The sequence below is a fragment of the Aethalodelphis obliquidens genome, unplaced genomic scaffold (genome assembly GCF_003676395.1).
Source record: "Aethalodelphis obliquidens isolate GAN/ISIS:26980383/991018 unplaced genomic scaffold, ASM367639v1 scaffold40, whole genome shotgun sequence".
NCBI classification, from domain to species: Eukaryota; Metazoa; Chordata; class Mammalia; order Artiodactyla; family Delphinidae; genus Aethalodelphis; species Aethalodelphis obliquidens.
In genome coordinates, this window is record NW_020837984.1 from 9,787,749 (window position 1) to 9,810,658 (window position 22,910).

A 22,910-nucleotide genomic window follows, 5' to 3' on the forward strand; every position below is an offset into this window, starting at 1 on the left:
TTTCCTGTTGCCAGTCAGAATGCAATTGTTTACTCTGCATTGTGCATTCACCATCTACTTAAATTTTGTGGTTACTTGGAATCTAACCTTTCATAGTGGAGGAAGGAGGTGCTTTGGGTTCATCTGGTCCCTTTACAGGCATCTGTAAATTTTTACATTTTAATTGCAACCTTAATACTTATTATAGAAATACAAAGAAAGGGCCTTTTAAATTATATTTTGAAACTGTACCTTAATGAAATACTAAAAACTTCGGAGAGTCAACAAACATTTTCTATAGCCTTCCTCCCTTGTTGGACATGGTAACTGTGGAAGCCGCTTGTGCTAGTATGATTTCTGTAAACATCTGAGATCTGTGTTTACATCTGCTAGTCAGCTACAAAGTTGGTTAATAGAAGGCAGTTCCTGATTTTTTTTCTTAACCTAGAAATATCCTAAAGGAGGAAACTTGTTTGTTAATATCGATATGGTACATGTATATATAATTTTATCTACGGGTCTTAGGGCTTTTTTAGAAATGATAAGTAGAAATTGATGAAGCTATAAGACATTTGTACTTACAGTCTGCTTTTCTATTATACCCTGAAACTACTGAATTTGCTAAAACCAAAGAGAGTGTAGGATTAAAAATTTTTTATCTGATTACCTTTATTTTCCAACGCTTAGCTTGAGTTGAAAATATTTGCTTGTTCCTTGTTTTTTGTAGTCCTCATATTTGATATAAATTAATATTCAAGGAAAGTTTTAAAATATGTATGTATATTTTAATGAAGTCAGATGGGAAGGATTTTAATAGATTTTACAATAAATCTAATCCTCTAACTCAGCTTTGTTTTGAATTTTTCTAACAAGATCTTTGAACTGTTAGCCACTAGATTCAGCTGTGAGACAATAGAAGTATAACCCTTGAGACAATTTTCATTTTGTTCAAACGTAGTGCTTTTATTCACTTTTTCTGAAAATATTTTACCCTCCCCACTTCTTACCTGAAGAAAGAACAATGCGGTATATAACTTTTCTTTAGTAATAATTTGATACTTTGGGTAATATTTCATGTCCTCAGATAGTCAGAATATATTTAAACTAACCAAATTATTTACTGTATCTGAGACTTTATATTAACCTACAAATTTGGGGATATGGATGAAAATAATGGAGGATAAATGGTCAGGGAGGTAAGGGAAAAGGGAGGTTCAAAAAATGAAGTTAAATCAGTCAATTTAAAAATTGAGGTGTCATATTATGTAACAAATCATGTGCATTCTATTTATAAAACATTGATAACCTTCATATCACAAACAAATACAAAATTTAGGGAGTTTTCTATAGCAGATAGAATTTTTTAGAAGTATTTTGATGGTATCGTCTACATAAACGTTAGATTAATTAAGGCTATATTTATACCAGAGTGGAATTTTAAGAGTATTTTCCTACTTTGTAAAAACTCCGAAGAGTGGAATTTATAATTTAAAAACTAAATGCAATATTACAGTGTTCTAAAGATGTGTTGTGCTTATAAAGACTCAGATGTTTACAGAGTAATTGCCTTTTGCATCTTGGATTGTGGCTGAGTACCCATTGCAGCTTGCCATCACTGACTATCATTTTATACTATAAGGTGTGGATCCAGAGTTGTATGAGTTAACAACTTCTAAGCTGGAAATCTCCACCTCAAGCCTCAAAGTGACTGATGCATTTGCGAGACTCATGTCCACAGTAGAGAAGACAAGCACATCTACCAGGTAAAAGCTAGTGCTCATTACACCCTAATTTTGAATTCTGTGTTAAACAAAGTAGCCCAGATGGGAAAGCACATAAGTTGGCAGTATTTCAATATATTATATTAAAATTCACTTTACATTTATAAAACCAATAGATGCCTAATTCCAGAAAATAGTATCAAATTATGTTTAATTATGGATTTACTAGAGCGGAGCTATTTCATGAGAGACTGGAAAGGGCTGACAGATGTCGTTTTCTCTCCTTCCCTACCCCTACACCCAACTTTGTAGAGAAGAATCTGATAAAAGAATTGAGATCATGAAGCCATTACAGAAATGCTCCCCCTTTTCTTTCATAACTACTGAGATGACCATCTTTGAGAACCCAGTTTCACACTCCCAGAGTCACCTAGGCTGATCCTTTCACCTCTGGGCTAAGAGAGAGTAGGGAATGGCCACTGTTTTATTTTCTGAATTTTCGCTAATGTGTAACACCTCTGATTTGGGTCGTGAAGCCTTGCTTTTTTTTTTTGCGGTATGCGGGCCTCTCACTGTTGTGGCCTCTCCCGTTGCGGAGCACAGGCTCCGGACGCACAGGCTCAGCGGCCATGGCTCACGGGCCCAGCCGCTCCGCGGCACGTGGGATCCAGGGCACGAACCCATGTCCCCTGCATCGGCAGGCGGACTCTCAACCGCTGCGCCACCAGGGAAGCCCGAAGCCTTGCTTTTAACAAGCTTTCTGGGAGCCCCTCAGGGGCAGGGCCTTTAGAAAAGCAGTTATCTCAGATACAGGAATGTCATGTGGGCGTTGTGTGCAGGATTCAGGAAACCTTTAGTTTTACATAATTAAGCACTGGAATAATCCATTGCTTTGACATGTTAGCCATAAGAATAAGGCAGTTTCTAATAAGAAGGTAATCTTATGAACCAGGAAGTCACTACTGCAAGAGCAAATACTGGTTGATCGGCATACCAACTCTGCTGTACCAAATCTGTGATTCATCAGCACTTTAAAGTGAAAATATTCACCTGTTTTTGCCCAGTTAGGCAGAGATATTATAGCTTTTTCTCCTGTTTAAATACATTCTACTCACACGTCAAATTCAGATTTATCTTTTAAATCAGTTCTTCTGTAGAAAAACATCCATTTAATAAAGCCATGTTTTCCTTGCAAATAATAAATGCTTACCTGTCTTAAAACTCTGGCTTGAATTATCACATCACCTTTAAAACTGTGTTTGTGCTTAAGTACCCATTCAACAGATATTTATTATTACTAATACAATTAATATTTATAATCATGAGAATCCATTATTATTTGTTTTATAATTAAGGCTACCCTGAACTTTTCCCGGGAATGGATTTGTAGTCTGCACGTTCTTGTTTAGCCACAGATTCTCTCCCTTGTTCTTATCACCCCTATTTCTTTGTAGTAACACTACCTGGCGCTGTTAAAGCCTCCTATTAAGTGAACTTGCTTGTAAATGAAGCTAGTGTGGATTTTTTGCTTGCTTTCTAATTTCTCTTTCCAAATAAATCATTTTCAAATTAATGTTCTCCTTATACAGATTTCTCATCCATTTTTTCTATATATGTTAACCAAAAGCTAATGACTTTTAAAACAAACAGACAAACAAAAAACTGACACTTTTATCGTTTGGGCTTTCTCCTGCTACTTTTTGGACAACTTTTTCTAAGGACAGCCCTAGTGTTTCCTCACCTTTTTCCCTCTGCAGTCTCACTGAGTGAACTGTAGTAGTTAGTGTTCAAAGTCCCGGTGGTGAGAATTCATTCTTTGTGCCAGTAGGAGGAGCTCTAAACCACATTGTTAACTTGCTTGCTCTCCTAACTTTTCAACTCACCCTTAAAACATTCTGTACACTAGGGCACTCTTCCAACTCCTACCACTTTAAGTTATTTTATTTTTTCTCTTACTCTGTACTATTATGGAATGAACTGAAACTATAGTGTGTATCCTGGGGTCAGTTTTGTAACTGCATTGAATTAGTCTCTGGTACCTGTCCAGCTTCACATTTAAAACAAAATAAATTGCAAAGAAAACAAGTTGTCAACTTTGTGTTTTCTCTTTGGAGGAATTAACTATTTGAAAGTGGTGAGAAGTGCAAATATTCACAAGTCTTATAATTAGAAGGTAATACTGTAAAGTGCCCCCATGAGTGATTCTCAGTCGTACAGGGGGGAGAAAGGTGGGGTGGCATAATTCCAAAGGAATTTTAAGCATCTTTGTTATTTTTTGGTTTTGCTTCATTTTTTGTTTTTGTTTTTGAATAAAATAAAATTTAAAGTGTACACCTCAGCAAAATCTTGGCTTTTGTCAATACACAGAAGATGGAGTGAAAAAGCACTGAGGAACTGTAGGGTAAGAAAAGGTTAAGAAACAGTGGTCTAGGTAGAGGAAATTTGCCATGTAACAAACAACATCCCATACTCTTTTCCAAATGTCTTTGCATATGTAAGAGAAAGTACATGTGCTGTTCACTTTCTAAACATAGGTTGTGAAAGTGACTTCTTATTTTAAAGAAATGCAAGTTCTCAGTTTTAAAATAGTTCCATCTTCTTGCTTACCTTTTCTAATACAGAGAAAAATTACTTCCTAATCTTAATCAGTGGGTAGCCAGCTAGGTAGTAGCCACAGACCTCTAACTGAAGATTATACAGGCCAGAGGACTAGTTGCCAAAAGGCATGCATGGTTTTTTCTTTTCTTTTTTTGACCTTTTAATTGAGATATAATTCACATGCCATGAAATTCACCCATGTCAAGTGTACAATTCAGTGGCTTCTAGTATATTCGCAAGGTTGTGCAACCATTACCACTAATTCCAGAAGATTTTTATCATCCCCGAGAGAAACCCCGTTCCCATTAGCAGTCACTCCCTATATGCCAGTTTTCCCAGCCCCTGGCAGCTATTAATCTGCCTTCTATCTCTGTGGATTTGCATATTCTGATTATTTCATACTAACAGAATAATACATTATATAGCCTTTTGTGTCTGACTTCTTTCAGTTAGCATAATGTTTTCAAGCTCAGCCAAGTTGTTGCATGTATTGGTACTTTCTATTCCTTTTTTATGGCTGCATAATATTCCATTGTATGGCTATACCACATTTTGTTTATCCCACTAATAAATTAATGGACATTTGGGTTGTTTTCACTTTTTGACTGTTATGAGTAATGCTGCCATGAACATTCATGTACAAGTTTTTGTGTGGACAAATGCTTTCAATTTTCTTGGGAGTGGAACTTCTGGGTCACGTGGTAACACTGTTTAATTTTTTGAAGAACTACCAAACTGTTTTCCAAAGCAGTGGCCCCATTTTGCATTATCACCAATAAAGTTTGAGGGTTCCAATGTCACCACATTCTCACAAGGCTTGTTACTGTCTTTTGGTTATAGTCATCCCAATGGGTATGAAGTGGTATCTCATTGTCATTTTGATTTACATTTCCCTGATGGCCAGTGATATTGAGCAGTTTTTCAGGTGCTTATTGACCACTTGTATCTCTTCTTTAGGGAAGTTGTTGTTGTTTTTAAGAACTCTTTACATATTCTGCATACTAGACCTTTATCAGATACAGGATTTGCAAATATTTTATCTCATTCTGCAGGCTATTTTTTCACTTTCTTGGTAGTGTCCTGTGAAACACAAAAGTTTCTTAATTTTGATGAAGCCCTATATACATGCGTATATGTGTATATATCTCTATAGATAGATATACATATATGTGTACATAAATATGTACATATATATTTCATTGCTTGTGCCTTAGGTGTCATATCTAAGAAACCATTGCCTACTTCAAGGTCAGGAAGGGTTACATCTAGGTTTTCTTTTAAGAGTTTTAAAGTTTCAACTCTTATATTTAGACCTTTGATGTATTTTGAATTAATTTTTGAATATGGTGTAAGGTAGGGGGTCCAACTTCATTCTTTTGCACGTGGATATCCAGTTGTACCAGCACTGGTTGTTGAAAAGACTGTTCTTGCCCCATTTCCCTCTTGTTGAAAATCAGTTTAACCATAAATGTATGGGTTTATTTCTGAACTCTTAATTGTACTGCATTGGCCAAAAGGATAAATCTTAACTAGGAAGAGTATAAATCAAAATTAGGTCACTGCCTTTGGCTTCAAGGAAAGGTCATGATGTAACTTTTTATTTTCAAATTCCCCTCAAGCATTTTCTTCTTTCTTACATTCTAAGAAAACTAGATCACATCAACGCATAGCGACTACAGATAAACGCACAAACTATGAACTACGTCAACTTTTTCTTATTTTTAAATACAACTTCAGACAGCCTTCAAGTAGTGTCTCTGAAATAAGGCAATTGGTAGAAACTCTAGAATAATATTTACCAACCATTCCTTGGGTGAAAACAACTTCTTTGTTCTCCTTCCCCACACCCCAACTGCACTCCACAAGCGAGAAGTCCATTTAGGTGCAATTTTACTGGTTACTGTTTTTAATAATTTTTTATCTTTACAGAAACAGTAAGAGTAGAAAGTTAGAAAATAGACAAAAAATTTTTCATGAAAGTATCACATTCTTACCAGTCAGATCACTATAACTCCTTAGTGCATATTCTTTCAGATCTTTATCTTTGCAAATATACCCATATGAGTGTTGTTTTAACCAAAAAGGAGATTTTATAGTCTATACGGCATTGAGCCTTCCCTTGCAGTCAGTGGTCTCCATCTACTGATTTCAGTAAATTTTCATTTCATCTAATAGCCAGGCTATATGTATTCAAATTCCCCAACAATGTCCTTTCTCTCTGCTTTCTCCAAATCAGCATCCAATCTAGGACTATTGTACCTAGCTGCTATGGCTAAGTCACTTTTAACCTAGTATATCTACCCCCATCCCTTCTGTTTGCTTTTCAGTTTACTAACACTAGCTTGTTGAAAAGATCGGTCCACTTGTCCTGCAGAACGTCCCAATCTCTGGATTTGTCCATTTGCTTCCTTCAAGTAGTTTTCAAATATTTCTCTATTCCCCTTATTTCCTGTAAACTGGACATTATATCTAAAGGTTTGATGGATTCAGGTAAAGCCTTTTGGCTGGAATACATCATAGGTGTTGTATCGCATCAGACGACACATAATGTCTGGTTGACCCCATCGTGAGTGATGCTAAGATTGACCATGGTGAGAGGCTGCCCTTTCCCATGTAGTCTTCCAGTTTTTCACTTTGAGACTAAAAAGTGAACTATCTGGTTTTATTGTGGAATGATGCAGATAGGCAACTTCCCATCAACCGTCCACTTAATAGTTTTACCATGATTTAAGTGCAATTAAAAATGTAGATTTTAATCGGAAAAAATTTGGAGTGCTATTCCATTCTTCTGAGTTGATCTACTGATGGTTTCAGTGTACCTGAAGCTGACCCCCATATTGAAGAACTTTGGTCCTAAAAGTCTGATGTTTTATTTTTCAGTCTTTTCGTAAAATCTTTTTATTTCAGCCTGAACTTAAATGTGGTAACAACAGAAAAGTCCAGGTATAAAACAAAGACCTGCATCTATCTTTTCTTTCTTGTTTCATCTCCTGACCTCCTGCACCTCATCCCAAGGACAAAGAAAATACTTAGGTGGAAGAAATAACTTGTGTCGCACCTAATAGAGTACCAACTATCATTTACTGTAAAAGAGGATTGGGCCTTTTAGAGTCAACAATTTTAAATTACTTTGATCTAAAATTAATATCTTTATGACCGCAGCTATCTTTCAGTATATTTAACATCCTAGAAAACATAAAGATTGGATTACAATCATGTGCTCAATTTGAGCCACATTCAAGGCTCAATTGGCATTTTCTGTGGCTCACCTGCTGGGAAGACCCGGGTCAGCAGGAGCTCTTCCTCTCTGTGTCGCCACGCTGATCACTTCTTATATTAGGGGCATTTCATCTATAGGACCCAACAGATTTCGAGATTTCCCCTCTCCCTGAGTCCTTCCTGCCTATGTGCATTCTCGGCATGAGTAGCTGGCCCTAGTGCGGCGGCCTTTGGACCTACCATCTCTCTGCATCCCAGTGGGGCAGAGGCTGGGTGTTTTTGAGCTGAGGGCTTTCTGTCCTGGAATTCCCCTTTGGGGTTGAAGAAAGCCTGAGGTTAAAATGACTTACAAGGACCGTGCCAGACATACTTTGCTTTATGTTGAGGCAACTTTGGTAGTTTCTCAGTGGGGAGGGGCAAGTCCAGTTGGGCAGAGTGGTGTTGGCTAGGGCTTCAGCATCATATTTCTGCTGCGTAACTTTTTCTTGGCTGCGCCACACAGCACGCAGGATCTTTGTTCCCCGACCAGGGATCGGACACGTGACCCCTGCAGTGGAAGCACGGAATCCTAACCACTGGACCACCAGGGAGTTTCCTAGTAACATTTTAAAAGTATGCCTAGGTAGATGCTTCTAAGCTTAAATAGAGCTGCGAGCTGTGCACAGGTACATGTGAATGTCTGTGTACCTGCCTAACTGTAATGAACATACACAAATTCGGTGTGAATCTTTGTAAGGGATTTGGCCTCTGGCACAGGAAGCGCTCAACACAAAGGTATTATGAGGTTCAGGGACTGGCAGAGGGAAAGATAACTCAAGTCCCCACAGATTGCTGTCTGCCTTGAGAGTAGATTTTCTCCCGTTTGACCTACAGCAAGTGTCACTTTGGCACACATCTCTTTTTTCATTTGTCAACAGGAAACCGAAAAGAGAAGAGCACCTGAGTGAAGAAGCCATCAAGGTGATCGCCAGCCTTCCTGACCTGACGTTCATGCATGCCAAGGTGTTGATGTTCCCAACCACCTTGACACCTTCCACAAGCTCCCAAGAGAAGGCAGACTGATAACTGATGTGAACTGGACGGTTTCAGTTGCTTTTCCTTCCCTCCAGCCCTTCCCCACCATCAAAAGCATACCTGCTCTAATTAAAAAAAAAAAAAAATTAAAAGTTCAGCTGATTTGTTGGTAAGCCGCACTAGAAAGGTATACATAGTAATGTATATTTATTTACATACTGAAGTCCTAAATTTATATTAGAAACAAATGTAAATAATCGGGGTGAACATTTTTGAAGATTTATTCTTTTTGTGTTGCTGGGGTGTATACATTTATGTCTTTGTGAAATACACTGGTGGTGTCCTTCTTACAAAACTTTTGAAATAAAAAAATGAAAACTAAAAAGTCAAATCTCCACTGTCTGTGAAATCCCCTTCAGTCTTTTCAGATTGCATTGACTGTCCTATTAATTTTTCACATCATACACTGAATTACTTTTGCTCTCATAAATAAGCTCCAAGTCCCTGTTTAAATTTTTTTTTTTTTTTTAATTTTACGTGTGGTGGGTTTGTTTCAGATCTGGCTTTTGTTACCCTTTTTGTGCTCTTGTTTAATCTTTTCAGTCTGGCCTGTTGCTGTTTGACCTTTTGCAAGGTACTTTCATCGATTGCGCTTTTGTTCTAGGGTATGGATCATTGTCAGAACTTGATTGAAGGGGTTTAAAGAGATTGTGCCTGTCTGTTTTAAATCAGTTTGGTTTAGAGAAGGACCAAATTACATGAATGTCTTACCATGAAATTTACTTGTTACTGATTGTTTTGTTCTATCATACCACTATTTTTTGAGGATTTTGCACAGTGTAAAATGACATAATCATAGATTGCTATGGTTTAGGCTGTATATACAGTAAAAACTATGGGTTTTAAATGTTTGGGGAAATTCCTATGGAAAAAAAGAGACATGTAGAGGAACCTCTAACAAGGTTAATGTGCATGCCCAAGGTCTTTTGAGATTTCAGTGTGTAAATTTCCTTTTAGCTTACACAAAAATAAAATAATTTAAAAGAAGTTTAGCCTGGTGTCTGTACTTTGGTGTCTGAGGGAAAATGTAATGAATTTGAACGTTAAGTTTTATTTCATCTTAATGTGTTTCAATCCAGAAGAAGTCATTTGGTAGGGCTTCCAGTTTATTAAAACCAAGAAGAATTAGATTCTCACCCATAAGAATTTGAATCAACCCTTTAAGTAGCTGAGCTGTTTTTATGTAGAACATGAGATCATACAAGAAATTCCCATGATCATTATAATATATCTTCATCAGAATTGGCAAAGTTAAATAGGGATTTGTAGGGAATTTTTTTCTTCCCAAGGAAATATATGCATGAAATTAAGGTGAGCAGAAAATTTCTTAAAAGCACTTTTAAAATATTGTTATTAGATTAGATGTTGCTTCAGCAAAAAGTCACATGATGTATTTCAGTAAAAACAGGCAATCAGCCCAACAGTAGTCCACCTCATCGGCTGTGGGAATGTTCCATTGGAACTCTTCTGCACCTCTGTCATTGACAGAGATTCCTGTGTCGCCAGGTTATTACACAGGCCATTGGAACAGTTGCCTGAGTGTAATTTAAGTAAGGCCTGGAGCAAGAATGCTTATCCAGTCCATCTCCTGCCGTTTCCCCAACTTTTTTTTTTTTTTTTTCCAGAGAAGGCTTTCCTTCAGAATAGTCACAAGTCTTCAGTGCCCAGTGGACCTTCTGAATGGAAGGATAAAAGTATTCCTCAGCAGACCTTTACATGTTTCAGTAACTGAAGCTTAAAGGGCTGCTTCTACAGTCCATTACAACTAAATGATAATGGTAGCCTTCATCCACCTAGGTTCAGAGCCCGTTTATTAGCTGTGTGTGATACCATGAGAAAGTTAATCAACCTTCTCTGAGCCACAGTTATATTATCTTTAAAAATGGGAATGAGGGGCTTCCCTGGTGGCGCAGTGGTTGGGAGTCCGCCTGCCGATGCAGGGGACACGGGTTCGTGCCCCGGTCCGGGAGGATCCCACATGCCGTGGAGCGGCTGGGCCCGTGAGCCATGGCCACTGAGCCTGCGCGTCCAGAGCCTGTGCTCTGCAACGGGAGAGGCCACAACAGTGAGAGGCCCGCGTACCGCAAAAAAAAAAAAAAAAGGGAATGATACCACCTACCTATGGGGTTGATGTGTTAAATAATAGATGTAAAACATTTATCACATGAGGAGACTCAATAAACGATAGCCAGAGCATAGAATCCGCAAAATCTATAAAGGCCCCTGGTGTCCCGGTAGATTCAAGAAGCAGTCACAGGAGATAGGATCAATTAAAATAAGTTATTCTGTTACAATTTAAAAGTAATCAAGTGGACATTTCTTATGAAAGTGCCCCTGCTTTAATGACACACAAAGTGGATAGTCCATCTTATAACCACTTTTCAATAAGCCAGATTTCCCTTTCCCTTTCCCTTTCGTGTGTCATATTGGCCTTTGATGTTTTAATCACTCAGGTAAGTTAATACTGGGTTGTCATAGCTTAAGGTCAGGGCTCTAGTGCTGAGGACCAAAAGTGCTCAGCTTTGCACCAGATCAAGGCTCAAATTACACTGGAAAGCAGTAGCAGGGCTGGTGCGGGAAGAGCCGTGAGCATCTCCATGCGAATCTCAGCTAAGGGTGAGCCTGTTGGTTGCAGGCTTGTCTTGGTCATCAGCTGCTTCTGGCAGCAGCTGCCCGTTTGTCCTTCTCAAAGTCAGCCAGGAGGACCCTGCAGAGTTGGGGAGAAGAAACCAAGGAGTCAGAGACCCTAAAACCAAATCACACACAGTGGAGACTGGCTTAGCAATCCCCTTTGGGTCTTTGACATCTTAAAACCAGCCCACTCATCCCCCGGAGTCTCATCTCACTTTATGGCCAAATCCAAATAGCCATACATAATTCCCCAGTTAATTCAAGCCAGACTGGGAAGTTATGGGAGAAACTTCCCTAAATTGAGTCATGTGTCACTACTATTTTTATGAGTCATTCTTTTATAGAGACTTGTTCTTCCCTCTACATGATTGTCATGCTCTTTATTTAGAACTTGTCTTTTTGCTCCCTCATGTTTCTTGAATCAGGATTAGGCTTGGCTATGAGTAACAAAAACCAAAAATACTGCGTTTCATGTAATAAGACTCATCCTTTTGCTACACTGGAACTTCTCTGAAATTGGAATGGGTTAGCTGGATGGGATAGCTGTTTAATTTGGCAGTGGTTTCTTTTTCTTAGTGATGTATGAAATAACGCTGTTCTTACATTCAATGACAGAGTTGATGGAAGATGGTAACGGTGGCTTCAACGTTAGGACTTTATTTCTCTTGCCTGTAAAACATGAGAAAACAGTCTGGGGCCGGTAAAGAGACTTCATAAGCTCATCAGAGATGCAAGCTCTTACCATCCTGTTCCACCCTTATCAACACGTGGTTTCTAGCTTATGGTCCACGGTGGCTGCTGGGGGTCCAGCCGCCAAGTCTGCATTCCATCCATCATGGGCGAAGGGCATGCTTCTTCCTGCTAAGGACACTTTTCCTAAGTTTCTCTAATTCCAACCTATTGGCCAGAGCTTAGTTGCAATGCCATATCTAGCTGCAAAAGAGACTGGGGAACACCTTTATTCTGGGTGGCCATCTAAAAGGGACTCTAGTAGTAAGGAAGGAGAGAACAGATCATGTAGGACAACCGGAAGCCTGAGTCACTCCTGTTTTTCACTTCCCAGTTCATACAGTATTTCATGGAGCTAAAGTAATACACAGTGAAATGAAATCTGGGATCGTTGTCTCACGCTGCAGCAATGCCTCAAACAGGATCTCTTGCCTTCCTGGTGCTTTTCCAAGGGGGGAAAGAATCAATAGGGGGCAGCTCAGGTTTACCGGGACCTTCTAGGGGCACAGACGCTAAGACAAATCATGGGTGGAAGTAGGGAGCCTCCTGGTGAGGTAGAAGGGGCAGCAGATTAAGCTAGGAGTTGTGTGTTCTAAGTATAGCTCTGCCACCAATCAGCTGTAAGATCTTGGATAAACCCCTTTTCTAAGTCACAGGTACTTGATGCATAAAATGAGGGGTTGGAATCTATAGAATCAAAAGGTAAAGTAGGGGGATTCCCTGGTGGCGCAGTGGTTGAGAGTCCGCCTGCCGATGCAGGGGACACGGGTTCGTGCCCCAGTCTGGGAAGATCCCACATGCTCCGGAGCGGCTGGGCCCGTGAGCCATGGCCGCTGAGCCTGCGCGTCCGGAGCCTGTGCTCCGCAACGGAAGAGGCCACAGCAGTGAGAGGCCCGCGTCCCGCAAAAAAAAAAAAAAATGTACTCCTGAGACTGGGTCAGATGTTGCTTCATCACTAGCAAGGGGCTCGTATTTAATTTAATTTCAGACACTTTTTTAAAATTTAGCCTACAATTCCATTATTGTATAGGGCAATAATGTTGCCTCTTTAAACTGTGTAAACGGCCTTTTCTCCCATAACTGCCATCAAGCCAGGTTTTCTCTATCATCTACTTGTGTACTTGAGTTTTTAGATCTGAAAACAGAGTTCTACATTTGCCCTTTTACAACTTTATTTTGTTAGCTTTGGATGATCACTTCAGCCTGTCCCTCTCATCAAATCTTTATTGTACCATCTAGCATGTAGTCTCTCCCTCCTTCCTCAGTTTTGTCATCCGCAGATTGATAAATAACCTTTATGATCCAGATCACCGACCCAGATGTTGACCAGTACAAATCCCTGCAACTGCCCTCGCAGAGAGCCAGGAAGACTCAGCACACACCTTCCCAGCACAGTGACACCCACGTTTCTCTATCGTGCCCACGGATCCTAAGAACAGGCGAAGGCTTGCCGAATCCCTCACACTCTGCCTGTGGCAATTCGTGGGTACCCTGAGCATTTCTACACATGATCTCCAATCCCTCATCCAGCTTGATAATGGCTGTGCCTTAGTGCTCCCAAAGAAGCATAAGGGTGATAAAACTAGTAGGAGATAAAATGACATCTACTCAGGATGTGAGGTTAAATGAGGATAATCCGTAGAGTCACTGGCACATAGTAAGAACTCAATAAATACTTTTGTATTATCATCACTCATCCAGGTCAGTACTCCATCGCTGATGATGCAGATAAAAGGCTGATGGTGGGAAAAGCGATTGTCTTCCTGACAGTGAAGTCAGAAAGTCCACCCAACGTCCACAAACCTCAGGTTGCCCTCCGAGTATCTCATGCCTCAGTTGTCCGTCACTTGACCTCATCTTTTCAGGGGGACTATCTCTGAGGATAGCATTCATATCACTTCATATAATAATATTTTATTTTAAATTTACCTCTTTCAAGAACTGTTCCCTTCCTTCAGTTTTCCAAAATCAGGATTTAAGGACGACAGACCCCTTATCTATACCCTGAACTTGACTGTGAACGGTGACATTGGCTCCTTTGGCTTTCACCTCTGGACTCACCTTTTGACCACGCTCATGCGCCTCTCTGGTGTTGTCGTCTCCCTCCTGGGGGGTCAGTGATGAGGGTCACGAAAAATCACAAGGGTCAGTGGGTGAGAATGTCATCAGTGCTGTGTCTGCCGCAGGAAAGGGGCCACTCTGGTCACCTACATAGTGTTTCCCATAGGGCTCCTCAGCCCAAACAGGTAACCAAGAGTCTTGCTGGAGATCCTTACCCTTGCCCCTCCCCCAGCTCTGCACCAGGATTTGATGGCCCCATCGCCCCCACCCAGACGGCCCACAGACCCCTGCACGGAAGCCCGTGTGCCACACAGCCCTGCGCTCCCCTGCCTCCACACCCCCGCCCCTGGCCTTGGTGGCCAAACTCCACGCTCGCTCTTGGCCTGCTCCCCTACCTTACCCCTGATCCTGTCGGTTCTGGAGTCCTAGCAGCGACGCCTCCTACATCCCCATCTCCTCCGTCTTCAGGCCTCCAGAGTCTCTTACGTGCCCACTGTTACAGCCCACGCTGACCCTCCCCGCCTTGCCTCCCTTCCCATCTAATCTTCTGCCGATGGCAGAGTGCGCTTCTCCTGTCAGAAAGCCTTCCCGGTACCCCTCCACCCTCCCGACAAAGTCTTATCTCCTTGGCATGTCGCAGAGTACCTGGGGGCTCTGTCCCCTGCGCAGGGGGCTCTGCCGGGACTGCCGGCTGCTCTCCGGGACCCAAACGCCCCCTCCCAGGGTTGCTCTGCCTCGCCGTGCGGCCAGCATCATCCTCTGGGAGGCCTTCTGGACCGCGCCCCTGGCCCGCCCCGAAAAGCAGACGACTGGTCTCCAGCCACCCTGGGTGCTTGGCAAGCTTCTCTGATAACACTAGGTTTACATTATTATCATCAAACCAGCTTCTCTGCATTATTAGGAGCACCACCGTGGGCCAGGCAGGTGCTCTGCACACGCTCAGTCTCTGGATCCTCCCCGGACCCCTAGGAGGTACCTGAACACCCCCACTTTGCTACGGAGGAAACCAACACCTGGAACATTGTGCAACTTCCCCAAGATCACTCAGCCAGGAAGCAGAAGAGTCTAGAAGCCAGGTCCGTCTGACGCCAGAGGCCGAACGCTTCACAGAGTGATGAGGGCTGCCAAGGCACCTGTGGCCTTGCTTCAGGACCGGTTTGCTCCTTTCTCCCTCAGGCCGTGAGATTCTTCAGGGTAGGACTGTGTCTGGCTCCGGTTGGGCCCGTGGTCTCTGGCACAGGACCTGGCAGGTGGACGGACTTTCACCTTGTTTTCTTCCTGAACCTGTGAACGCTGAACCCCTCGGTGAAATGGAGGGATCCTTCCAGAACCTGTGCTGTGTGTGCCTTTGCCTGCAAATATTATGAGCCCTACCTCAAGTCCTGTCTGAATTTTTCCGAGACACCCTATGCCATTCATCACCCACTCGATTCTCCAAGCTCTGAAGCCGCGCCCCAATGCCAACACCAACCCCGTGGGGTTTCCATTTTGCCCAAAGCTGTCTGTTTTGTTTTGGTTTGGCCTCGATTCCTGCCTTGTGCAAGCAGCAAGTATGGACTGGACGTGGGGGTATCTCGGCCGCCCCGGGGCACAGCTCACACCGCCAGGTAAGCCCTGTTTGGAAAGCACACAGGTCTGTAGGAGGTTCCCAAACCCAGAATCCTGACCTTTCCCCAGAGGGGGCCCTCAGTGGATGGTGCTGGACAGTCAGCCTCTGAGCAAGGCCTGGGCGTACTCAGAGGGGCTCAGAGGACCACACTGAGGGGTCGTCAGACAGAGCTTGATATCCCTGAAAGGGGGTGTCACGCTGATAGTTACTGAACTCAGTGGCACGACAAGGGAACCTGAAGGTTTGCTCCACGTTGAAACCTGCCCAGCCGGCTCTGGGCTTTCAACAGTCCTCCCACTCTCCACCCCTCTTTTCCTGTTCTGTTCTCCAGAGCAGTGCTTCCGCGTTGCGTCTGGAGGTGGTGTGGTCATGGCAGGGGGAATTGCTCTTGACTTTTCCGCTCTGGGCCCAGGCTCCCCATCATGGCCCCAGCACCCCAAACCAGCAGGATTACTGCCAGAGACAGCTATGCCAGAGGCTCTCCTCCCATTATAAATTCAAGCCTCAGCTGAATGAAGACATTTCACTGAAATCAGTATTTTTACTCAGAAGGAGCAGAGAAGTGTGACTCAAGGGCCGTCCAACTCCTGGCTTCATGCTTTGGTCATGAGAAGCCTGGTTTGAATGGGTTATAATTTGTTTCACTTTATTTTTGCTGAGTTGCCTTGGGAGCCTGAACTTTGATCTGGGTGGGAATCACTAATTCATTGGCGCAAGAGAAGACAGAGACCAGTGTTCTACCTCCTGTCAGAAGAAGCTACTCCCCCTTGGCTCAAGGAAGCGGCCTGAACACTGTCCCCAGCACCCTGGCCCCATCCCACCCACCCGCCAGGCTAATCATCTTTCTTGGCTGCCTGGGTCCCATCAGTGCCACACCAGCCACAACCAGAGAGCAGGGAGGCGTTGTTTCCCTTCAGCTACTATCTTGTAACTCCCTCTTAATTTACAATCTGTTTGCACTTTCAGATGTTTGGAAAGAAAATTCCTTAGTCAGCAACCCTGAAAAGCCTCATTTTCGTGAAATCTGGATCCTTCTTTCCCACCCCAGTTTTTTTTTTGTTTTTTTTTTTTTTTTGGTTTTGTGGCTGGAACCTAACATCTGTGAGGCAGGCAGGACCTCATGAGTCCTGTGTCACCAGACACCTGTTGAGAGGATGCATTCAGGGGAAGAAAATCGGGGCAGAGCCCACCAGTGACAACTGGTCTTTATCTAACATCAACCTCCACTGACGGGAAGATGGATGGGCAATCGGCCCTGAGAGAGGAGCAAAGATGAGAAATGGTCTATCCTAGCTCAGATGCTAGTGGGGACCCGCCAGGAACCCCTAATGACTGACAAGAAAGCCAGGGGACCTGAACATTTTCCTGGCTGAAGGGGAGTGTCTGCAACCAGGGTACTTACCTCTGCAGGCTGGCCTCTGGGAAAGGGTCCTCCCAGGCACTTCCATAAAAGGTGACACATCAACCTGTCCGACCTTCAACCATCCTGTGGGTTGCCTCTGAGGATTGTGAAAGAAGGGGCATGAGCTATTATTCTGGATAATCATTTCAACATGGAGCTTGGACGGGAGCAAACACAAGAACCGGAGTTGCCGCTCTTGGGCCCTGGGGGCTCATGGCTTTCCCAGCTGTCCTCAAGCATTCACCAGCCCCACGACTAAGGAATCCTGAGCCTTCGAGGACCACAGAAGATGTGGCCTGAACATTGTTCCTGGGAGAGAAGCAGGAATGAGGCAACTGGAGTTTGAATCCTGGCATTGCCACTTCCTAATTGTGAAACTAGGAACCGGTCTGCAAAGTGGGGGTCAGAATTAAAGTAAAAAATACCAAAACAGGCTTCTTAGGAGAATTAAAGAAAGAACTTTTGTTAAACAGTTAGCATGACACTTGGAGATAGTAAGTGCTGAATAAATGTTACATATTATTTTTTTATTAATTATTATTATTATTATTTAGGATACCAAGTTCTTATTGGGTACCTACAATGTGTCTCACCTGACTTGGGAGCCTTAAGGGGAACAGGGCTGTTTACCATGCAGCACCTGATTCCATGATATAATTAGGGACCAGCAGGCCAGCCGTTCATGATTAAATGATTATGAGCAACTGACTTTTGACCTGAAAGGTGGGGCTACAGAAGTAGCTGAGCTCCACAAGGAGGCCTCCAGGAGATGCTGAAGGGGCTTGGAGAGAGGTGATGGCGGCGATGCTTGGAATCCAGGGAGACCTCAGAGGACCTCCCAGGCACTTCCCTCAAAGGTGATCCTTGACAGTCTGCCCATGTTCGTAATTGTCTTGTTTTGCGTTTGAAGGACAGTGGATGTAAACGTTGGGGGGGGGGTGGTGATCAGCCAGAACCCATCCTAGGGAGGGGTAGGGATGAGGAAGAAACAGCCCTGGGGGTGCTTTTGGCTTGGCAGGGAGGCCCAAGGCCACGGCCAGGAAGGACCTATGTGCCCCAGGAAAAGTTCCAGCAGAGGACTGGGGGCCTTCAGCAAACTTGTCATCCAGAAACCCCCAGCTGTGGGAACTGGTCCTGTGGGTCATTAGTCCTGCTGAGCTGTCCCAACCCAAACAAGACTGGCCACCTGGTGGATGGCCCTCCTCCCTTCCTGGGACGCTCCCCAAACCTCACTCCTTCAGGCCTCTGCTCTGAACACTCAATAACATAGTGCCCAGCCCTCTCCAGCCCCCACCTGCTTTGACTTTCTTCTCAGCACACATTACCACCCAACATCTATTTATTGTTTATTTTGTGTTATCTGTCTCTCCTGCCAAGACTATAAACTTCATTAAGACAGGAACCTCTGTTGCCTTGTTCGTGGCTGTATCCCGGGTGTCCGGAACAGCTTCTCTTATAAAGAAGGCACCTAATAAACCCTGAATGAATGAATGAATGAACGGGCACCACCCACAGCAAATAGCCCAATTCCAAGCACATAATTGGTCTCAAGGAAACAATTGTTTGAAGTTATCATTTTCCCAGGAACATGTACTAAAATTCCGAAATTACACTTAACATTAAGCGGGGGAAAAATACCCCATCATCTGTGAACAACAACAATAAAATCTCCCCCTGCCAGTGGTCTGACCTCCCGGCCCTGGGTCGCCCCTGCCCTCTCCACTCTGCTGCCAGAGTTTGGGCAACTCCTGGATGGCTCATCTCGGTGAGTCCAGGGCCTCTTGGCTGTAAATATCATTTAGTCCCACTCAGTGAATAAGAGCCCCATGAATTATGGTGTTTGGCCTGGAGGATGGTTCCTTCTGTCTGATTTTTTTTAAAGTTGATTCTGTTTTTTTCTTTTTCTTTTTTAGCCCTCAAATGCCGAACAGGTGCTGTATTCAACTCCTCGTCAAGGTTTGCGGCTTGGAGTGGGCATTGAGCCAGGGGGTCTGGGGTGGGGGGTGAAGGTGGCTGGGAGCTGGGGTAGAAGCTGGGGTACCGCCCACTGAAGGGTGAGGGAGGAGGAGCAGCTTTTGTTTTGTTGGAGGAAAACCAACAAATGAGACATGGGAGAGGGTGTCATCTAGAGAGGGGCTTCTTGTCCTGGTCCTCAGCGGGGGTCAGGGATCCCCTGAAGGTCTGTGCAACACATTGTGATGTTTGCTTCTGAGCACCTTTCTGGGGAGAGGGTCCGTAGTTTCCAACAGTTTTCACAGCCACCAAAAAAAAAAAACACACACACACAAAAAAAAAACGAAAAAAAGGTAAGAAGAAAAACCCAGAGATGGCACCTGGCAGCTTTTTGGATATATGAATCAACCAAGTTGTGTCAAACTCCTGCTGTTCCCCCATCCCATCCAGGAGCTCAGGCTAATTGGGAAGAAAAGGCCCAAAGGGAGAAGGCAGGTTGGGGTGTTTTGGTTTGGGTTTGGGTTTCGGTTTTTTTTTTTTTTAAGTTATTTCTCGAGGACTTCCTATATGCACAGTACCGTGTTAAACCCTACAACAACAATAATAATAATAGTCGGCTCTTACCTAGCACGTGGTAAGGTGGCAGACACTATTCAAAGAGCTTTCCGTGTATTAGCTTGTTTAATCCCCCCATAAGTCCTATGAAATAGGCACTATTATTCTTCTCATCTTACACATGATAAAACTGAGGCCCAGAGAGGTTAAATAAGTTGCCCCAAAGCCCACAGCAGACCAGATCTAAACCCGGAGGGGCTGGCTGCCCGTCCATGTGTCCATGCGACGCCCCCAAGCTCTGCTATCGCATTTGAGCCTCACAACCCACCCCCTGAAGGATCTCCTATGTTATCTCCGTTCTGCAGGTGATGACGCTGAGGTTGGGCAAGTGGCCCAAGGTCGCCCTGGGTGTCACACACCTCCTGCTGTGAAGGCTGAGAGCCAAGGAAGAATCAGGGGAACTGAGAGGGGCGAGAGGTCACGCTGGGCAGGAGCAGTGGGAATCTAGAAGGTCACTCTGCTCAGAAGCATGTTCCTGAGGGAGAGCTCGTGGCGGCCAACAGTCCGGCCCCATCGCACTGCCTCCCCTCTAGAGCCCCAGCCCGGAGAGGTGGCCTGTGGAAGTGGGGATGGTCTCCAGGATGACACTCACTCTCGTTCCCCGACTCTCGTTCCCCGTTCTGCATCAAAGTCACAGGGGTCGTCCAAGGAGTGCTTTCTACAGGTAGAGAGAGGTCAACGAGGCAGCATGTCCAGCCTGTCCCCAGCCCGGCCTCCTCCTTGGGCCTTGACCAGGTGCCTGTTTGCCCTTCTGCAGGAGAGCTCTCCCTCTCATGGGGAGTCCCCGTGGTGCCAAAACTCAGGCCACATGGAGACCGGGCTTATCAGGGCCACACGCAGGGCAACTACAAGACAAGCCAGGCCTGCTGCCCCGACCCCTCAGCACAGATGGCACCTAAGTGCCCACAACCAACCAGGTAGAGGTGGAAGTGTGATGATTCCCACTTCATAGATGAGAAAAGTGAGGGTTGGAGGCCATAGGGGCTAGGTTGACCGACAGCCCCCTCAAAAGAGACATCTCTCCCCAATTTTTGACTATGATCTCATTTGGGGAAAAAAAAAAAAAGTCTTTGCAGATGTAATTAAGGAGCTCAAAATGAGACATCCTGGATCAGGGTAGGCTCTATACCCAATGACAACTGTCTTTGTAAAAGAGGAAAGGATGTGAAAGTACTTAATGCCTTTGAACTATATGCTTAAACGTGGTTAAAATGGTAAATTGTACGCTATGCATATTTTACCACAATAAAAAATTAAATTCAGGGGTTTTTTTGTTTTTTACTTTTTGGCTGCGCCACGTGCGGGTCCCCGACCAGGGATCAAACCCGCACCCCCTGCAGTAGAAGCACAGAGCCTTAACCACTGGACCACCAGGGAAGTTCCTAATTTAGTTTTTTAAAAAGAGGGAGAAGAGGAAGGGAGAAGTGACGCACTGCGAGAAGGGGATGTGAAGATGGAGGCGGAGACTGCAGTGATGTGTCTTCAAGCCAAGGATCGTGTGGATAGCCAGCAACCAGAAGAAGCCAGGAGAAAGGCATAGGACTGTTTTTCCCTCAGAGCCTCTAGAAGGAACCAGTCCTGCTGACTCCCTGATTTGGATTCGAGGCCTCCAGAACTGTGAGAGAATAAATTTCTGTTGTTTCGTGCCCCCCAGTTTGTGGTAATTTGTTACTCAGTCGTAGGAAACTACCACATAGAATGACACTGGACCAAGGTCACATGGCTCCCCTTTCATGGAGGTCTGGGGCTTCTAACTACAAATCCAGTGCTTGGGCCACTCTGGGGATGTTCCCTGCTGCTGCAAGGCAGGCCCCAGTGGTTCACAGGGCAGGGGGGGGCCTGAAACAAGGCTTCCATCTGCGTTTACCACAATGACCAGTGCACCCCACCTTGAGAATGCAGTGTGACCCCCAGAGAAATCAAGTCACCGTACCATGGCCGGTGGCTTCCATGAGGCCATGTGTGTGCAGGTACCTCAGGAAGCTCTGTTTCTAATCTGTTTGTAAAGATCACCCGGTTGTCCTGAATAACAGGAATGCCTCCAGAGCCACACGCACTGTGCGCTGCACAACTCCAGGGGGCGCCTTCACAGAGTCAACAGCACACATAGCACCTCCGGAGCTGCAGTGCACAACCCGCACCACTGCACACAGTGGCTTTGACCACTTCTGCTGAACAGGTCGAATTCTCACATGGCCACCCCTTCGGGGAGGCTGGCCTCACCCTGCTGGTCCCAGCTCTCTGGCAGAACTGGCTGGTGGGTGCCAGCCTGAGAATTGTGTGGGCTTCGTCAGTCCTGGGCAGTGGAGGTCCTTGTATTTTGGAACCATTACCAGGAAGTAGGCTCCCCATGCCCCGTGCAGGCTCAGGTCTAAAGGAGCCTCTCCCCAGACCCAGTGCGTGGTGAAGTGGTCTGGGCCTCTGGCAGACCCTTCTCAGATAGGTTTGCTAAGGATCTCCTCGCTCTAAGATTTTTGGAGAAAATTGGCAGTGAGACTTTAAGTTGTTAAGCTTGGGAGCTGCCATCAGAGAGTCCTGTCACATTCAGGGCCCAACAACATCCCTGTCCTTCCTACCAGTTTTTAACCTTTATTTAGACTCTGTGAGCCAAATACACATATAAAATACTGTCTATATTTATATATTTTATAGGTGCATATATCTTTAAGCTACTTGGAGAGGCATTTCTGCCACTTGCAAACAGACTTACATACTTCTCTGAACCATCTGGACATTTTGTGGGCGCTTCCCTTTCTGCAGAGGGGAGCAGGGGTGGGCTGAGGAGGATATAAGGCCTTCGGGTTAATGTGCTGGAAGCTGCTGCCAAGCCTGTAAATTAAGAACTCTTAATTTTGAACATCTTTGAACTCATTGAGTAAATCTGTAGGAAGATGGATTTAAGTTGAAAATAATATTTCCACACAATCTTGGGAGCACATGTGTGCGGCCTCAAAGCTAAAAGCTACTAGACTTTTGGCTCAGGAGCTCTCAACCCAGTGGCAGCTGTGCCCCTGGACGGGGCTCCCCAGGGTCCAGCAGGGCATGTGCCCCGGAGACAGGGCCAAGCAAGGCTTCAGCTTCCAGTGTGAAGTGCAGTCAGGGCTCCTCCTGCACAGCTGGATTTTCCAGTCCAGCCTGCACGTTCCTTCCTGTCCCCTTCTTCATCCTCTGGCAAACAGTGACTGCAAACCAGGCACCCAGCTAGCAAGGGGATTCCCATGGGCGTCTTCCCTGGGTAGAGGCTCTGCCAGCCCACACATGGAGGCCAGGACTGAGGGCGGGCAGAGCTTGCAAAGGTACCTGGGAGGCCCCCTCCCGC

General features: G+C 44.5%; 1 protein-coding gene and 1 long non-coding RNA gene across 6 annotated transcripts in view; one reads left to right on the forward strand and one right to left on the reverse strand.

Moving 5' to 3' along the window:
- The window catches only part of AFTPH (aftiphilin), a 64,356-nt gene extending 54,778 nt beyond the window's left edge, over positions 1 to 9,578 (forward strand). For 3 of the 5 annotated variants that reach the window (XM_027131830.1, XM_027131829.1, XM_027131831.1), the window contains 2 exons: positions 1,619 to 1,742; positions 8,435 to 9,578. In XM_027131830.1, the coding sequence (XP_026987631.1) occupies positions 1,619 to 1,742; positions 8,435 to 8,579 (269 nt within the window). In that variant the 3' untranslated portion in view covers positions 8,580 to 9,578. Of the gene's footprint in view, positions 1 to 1,618; positions 1,743 to 8,434 lie in introns of those variants that run through there. The other 2 variants (XM_027131832.1, XM_027131833.1) reach the window with 2 other exon arrangements.
- Positions 9,579 to 10,913: 1,335 nt separating this feature from the next.
- Positions 10,914 to 15,084, reverse strand: LOC113633576 (uncharacterized). The gene is made up of 3 exons (XR_003438253.1): positions 14,013 to 15,084; positions 11,826 to 11,891; positions 10,914 to 11,298 (listed from the first exon to the last, which is right to left on the reverse strand). It is a non-coding gene; the product is annotated as an uncharacterized LOC113633576 (long non-coding RNA).
- Positions 15,085 to 22,910: the final 7,826 nt, after the last annotated feature.